Genomic DNA, 5,000 nt, shown 5'->3' with positions numbered 1-5,000 from the left:
TCCGTTCTAAATGGCTCAACCCTTTATTCTTAAACTGAGGCCCCTGGTTCTGGTCCCCCCCAACATCGGAATATGTTTCCTGTATCTAGCGTGTCCAAACCCTTAATAATCTTATATGTTTCAATAAGATCTCCACTCATCCTTCTAAACTCCAGAGTGTACAAGCCCAGCCGCTCCATTCTCTCAGCATATGACAGCCCCGCCATCCCGGGAATTAACCTGGTGAACCTACGCTGCGCTCCCTCAATAGCAAGAATGTCCTTCCTCAAATTAGGGGACCAAAACTGCACACAATACTCTAGGTGTGGTCTCACTAGGGCCCTGTACAACTGCAGAAGGACCTCATTGCTCCTATACTCAACTCCTCTTGTTGTGAAGGCCAACATGCCATTCGCCTTCTTCACTTTGCGAAGGGAAGGATAAGCCTGACCCCTGGCACCAGTGGCCATCCTTACCTTGTTTGTTTTGTACGTAGAATATTTTGTAGGAGTCGGCGTGGTCGGAGCCGGCTGACCAGCTGATGGTGACGGACGACTCGGTCACCTTCGTGAATCTCAGGCCGCTCGGGCTCTCCCGGGCTAGGAGGAGATGAAACATGATGACGTGAGCAAGTAGGTCCGAAGAAGGGTTCAACCAGAAAACGTAAACTATTCCTTTTCTCCCGAAATGCTGCCTGACCCGCTGAGTTACTCCAGCACTCTGTGAAACGTCACCTATCCATGTTCTCCACAGATGCTGCCTGACCCGCTGAGTTACTCCAGCACTCTGTGAAATGTCACCTATCCATGTTCTGCACAGATGCTGCCTGACCCGCTGAGTTACTCCAGCACTCTGTGAAACGTCACCTATCCATGTTCTCCACAGATGCTGCCTGAGCCGCTGAGTTACTCCAGCACTCTGTGAAACGTCGCCTATCCATGTTCTCCACAGATGCTGCCTGACCCGCTGAGTTACTCCAGCACTCTGTGAAATGTCTCCTATCCATGTTCTCCACAGATGCTGCCTGACCCGTTGAGTTACTCCAGCACTCTGTGAAACGTCACCTATCCATGTTCTCCACAGATGCTGCCTGACCCGCTGAGTTACTCCAGCACTTTATGTTTGCCTTCGGTGACACGGACAAACCGGGTGGTCATAGACTCTCCCACTAGTGGAAACATCCTCTCCACATCCACTCTATCCAGGCTGTTCACTATTCTGTAAGTTTCAATGAGGCCCCCCCCTCATTCTTCTAAACTCCAGCGAATACAAGCCTAGCGCGTTCGAAGGCTCGGACTTGTAGCCTAGTGGTGAGGAGCGAGTTCGGGGCCCTGTTAGACTCATAGAATGATACAGTGTGGAAACAGGCCCTTCGGCCTAACTTGCCCACACCGGCCAACATGTCCCATCTACAATAGTCACAGAGTGATACAGTGTGGAAACAGGCCCTTCGGCCCAACTTGCTCACACCGGCCAACATGCCCCAGCTACACTAGTCCCATCTGCCTGCGCTTGGTCCGTATCCCTCCAGAACTGTCCTATCCATGTACCTGTCTACCCCTCGACTCCCCTGCTCTGGACAAGAGACCCTCTGCTTGTGTACTTACTGGTTCTGGCCGTGATTGGGATGGGGTCGGTCTTTCGGCCTTCCAGCACACCGTGGAGAGAGAGCAGGTACTCGGTGCTGGGGCTGAGGTCGGTGATGGTGACGTGGTGACTGCTCCCGGGAACCGTCAGCTCTCTGGCGGCCAGCCGTGCCATGGAGTCCCGGTAGCTAACGAGGAAGGAGTCGAAGGCACCCTCCTCCACCGTCCAGGCCAACCGCATCCCGCGGGCGTTGATGTCGGAGACCAGGAGGCCGCCGAGAGTGCTGACCAAGGTGTCGTACACGGGGACGGCTGTGGAGACGGGTCGAAGGCAGGGTTAGTATCCGGGGAGCGGGGCCCACGTCAGCCTCGCCCATCAGTCTGGTGTAACTGCAGGAAGTAGTCTCCTGGCCCTGCTCCATCGCACTGACTCTCAGTCATAGAGTCATCGATTAATACAGTATGGAAACAAGCCCTTCGGCCCAACTTGCCCACACCGGCCAACAATGTCCCAACTACACAAGTCACAGAGTGATACAGTGTGGAAACAGGCCCTTCGGCCCAACTTGCCCACACCGGCCAACATGTCCCATCTACACTAGTCCCACTTGCCTGCGCTTAGTCCATAACCCTCCAAACCTGTCTTATCCATGTACCTGTCCAACTGTTTGTTAAACGATGGGATAGTCCCAGCCTCAACTACCCCTCAGATTCCTATTAAATATTTTCCCCTTCACCTTGAATCTATGTCCTGTGGTCCTCGATTCCCCTACTCTGGGTAAAAGACTCTGTGCATTTACCCGATCTACTCCCCTCATGATTTTGTACACCTCTATAAGATCTCCCCTCATCCTCCTGCACTCCATGGAATAGAGACCCAGCCTACTCAACCTCTCCCTGTAGCTCACACCGTCTAGTCCTGGCCTCGTAAATCTATGCTGAACACTTTCAAGCGTGTCCAAACGCTTAATAATCTTATATGTTTCATTAAGATCCCCTCTTATCCTTCTAAATTCCAGAGTGTACAAGCCCAGCCGCTCCATTCTCTCAACATATAACATATACCCGGGAACCTTGTGAACCTACGCTGCACTCCCTCAATGGCAAGAATGTCCTTGCTCAAATTTGGGGACCAAAACTGCACATAATACTCCAGGTGTGGTCTCACTAGAGCTCTGTACAACTGCAGAAGGATCTCTTTGCTCCTACACTCAACTCCTCTTGTTATGAAGGCCAACATGCCATTCGCTTTCTTCACTGCCTGCTGTACCTGCATGGTTACTTTCATAGACTGATGAACAAGGACCCCCCAGATCCCGTTGTGCTTCCCCTTTTCCCAACTTGACACCATTTAGATAGTAATCTTCCTTCCTGTTCTTGCCACAAACGTGGACTACCTCACATTTACTGGAAAAAAACATTCCCTTGGACCAGATGACCAGAAGTCTTCAGGAATATCTCAGCCTAAAGCCGAGACAGAATTTTCTGGACTTAAAGCTGGCGTTTGCCAGGGAAGGCTGATTAGCGGGAAATATTCATCTGTGAATGGAAGATTGAAGGAACCAAGTTGCAAAAAGTCAAGCACAAGGAGACACGCTGAGGTGGGCTTGCATGGACCAGTTGGGCCGAAGGGCCTGTTTCCGTGTTCTATGACATATGACCGGGGGGGGGGGGGGGGACGCCGGTTTCCGTGGTAACCGGAGAACGAGAGAGGAAATATTTTGGCTCCACCGGAGAGACCGAGGGGCGAACATATTTCCCTTGGGGTGGAAAAGATTCGGTGGGCGAATCTTTCCCCCGCGGCCGTACCTGTGATGGTTAAGCGGGCCACCAGGGGCCGGGAGAGTTTCTCCCCGGACACCCCGTGGAGATAGATGGTGTAGTTAGTGCCCGGCAGCAGGCCAGTCACGTAGGCGGATCGCCTGCTAGCCCCCAGCGTCAGGTTACTGCGGCTCCCGGAGCCCTGGGCCACGTACTGGATCAGGAAGGAGTCAAAGACGTCGTCCGCTTCCCAGGAGAGCTGGAGCGAGTTGGCCGTGATGTTGGAGAAGGTCAGTCCACCAAACAGGATGGACTTCACCTGCTCCACCCGAATAGATGCTAGAAGCAAAATGAGAAACCTTACGCCACTGGTCAATGAGCGGACACAATCCACTTTCCCCGGTTCACAGGTTTATAAATCATTGGAACAGAATGAGGCCATCGAGTCTATAGACAATAGACAGTAGACAGTAGACTATAGACAATAGACAATAAATAGACAATAGACTATAGACTATAGACAATAGACTATAGACTGTAGACTATAGACAATAGGCAAGAGACAATAAATAGACAATAGACTATAGACTATAGACTATAGACAGTAGACAGTAGACAATAAACAATAGGTGCAGGAGTAGGTCATTCGGCCCTTCGAGCCAGCACCGCCATTCAATGTGATCATGGCTGATCATCCCCAATCAATACCCCGTTCCTGCCTTCTCCCCATATCCCCTGACTCCGCTATCTTTAAGAGCCCTATCTAGCTCTCTCTTGAAAGCATCAAGAGAACCGGCCTCCACCGCCCTCTGAGGCAGAGAATCTACTCCTCACTTCAATCATGGCTGATTTATCTTTCCCTCTCAACCCCATTCTCCTGCCTTCACCCCATAATATTTGACGCCCGTACTAATCATGTATCTATCTATTTCTGTCTTAAAAAATATCCCTTAACTTGGCCTCCACAGCCTTCTGTGGCAAAGCTCCACAGATTCGCCATCCTCTGACGAAAGAAATTATTCCTCATCTTTCTCTTAGGGGTCGTTGGCGGGGGGTGGGATCGTTGGCGGTGGTGGGGTTGGTAGCTGTCGAGGAGGGGGTCTCTGGCTGGGGGGAGCGGGACGTTGGCGGGGGGGGGGAGGGTAACAATGGCGGCCGGGGGGGGGGGGGGGGCTGGTTGGCGAGGAGGGGGGGGCTTTGTTTTGGGGGAGGGGAAAGTTGGCGCGGTGGGGTGGGGGGGGGGGGGGGGTTGGTGATGGTGGTGGGGTGGGTGGGCATTGGTGGGGGGGGTTTGTGGTTGTCGAGGAGGGGAGTCTTTAGCTGGGAGGGGGGGGGGGGGGGTGATGGTGGCGGGGTGTACCTGCAGTGGTGATCACGGTAGTCAGGGGCCGTGTCTGCCTGTTCCCCGACACTCCATAGAGGGCGACCAGGTATCTGGTGCTGGGCCGCAGGCCGGAGATGAAGGCGGAGTGCGTGCCCCCGGCAGCGGTGAGGTTCCGGGTCTCAGTCGCCCCGTCCACTCCATACTGGACGATGAACGAGTCGAAGCCGCTCTCGGCCGCCCAGTAAACCTGCAGCGACCTGTCCGTCACGTTGTTCCCCGACAGGCGGATCAGCTTGCTGAGCCGGCTCGGCCTCACTCCGTTGGTGTCCACAGCAGCTGCGGACAAGGGG

The 5,000-nt window shown here is 53.5% G+C and overlaps 1 protein-coding gene across 3 annotated transcripts in view; it reads right to left on the bottom strand.

Moving 5' to 3' along the window:
* Nucleotides 1-4,993, bottom strand: part of LOC116970220 (tenascin-R-like) — a 13,243-nt gene extending 8,250 nt beyond the window's left edge. Inside the window, exons 1-4 of one of the 3 annotated variants that reach the window (XM_033016911.1) lie at nucleotides 4,687-4,993; nucleotides 3,375-3,665; nucleotides 1,587-1,877; nucleotides 456-578 (exon numbers count right to left, since the gene is read on the bottom strand). In XM_033016911.1, coding sequence (XP_032872802.1) covers nucleotides 456-578; nucleotides 1,587-1,806 — 343 coding nt within the window. In that variant the 5' untranslated portion in view covers nucleotides 1,807-1,877; nucleotides 3,375-3,665; nucleotides 4,687-4,993. The remainder of the gene's footprint in view (nucleotides 1-455; nucleotides 579-1,586; nucleotides 1,878-3,374; nucleotides 3,666-4,686) is intronic. The other 2 variants (XM_033016913.1, XM_033016912.1) reach the window with 2 other exon arrangements.
* Between the last annotated feature and the right edge of the window lie 7 nt (nucleotides 4,994-5,000).

Source organism: Amblyraja radiata, unplaced genomic scaffold (genome assembly GCF_010909765.2).
Source record: "Amblyraja radiata isolate CabotCenter1 unplaced genomic scaffold, sAmbRad1.1.pri scaffold_657_ctg1, whole genome shotgun sequence".
Taxonomy (NCBI): domain Eukaryota; kingdom Metazoa; phylum Chordata; class Chondrichthyes; order Rajiformes; family Rajidae; genus Amblyraja; species Amblyraja radiata.
Note: the sequence above shows the minus strand (reverse complement) of the source record. Positions and strands in the feature narration are given on the sequence as shown.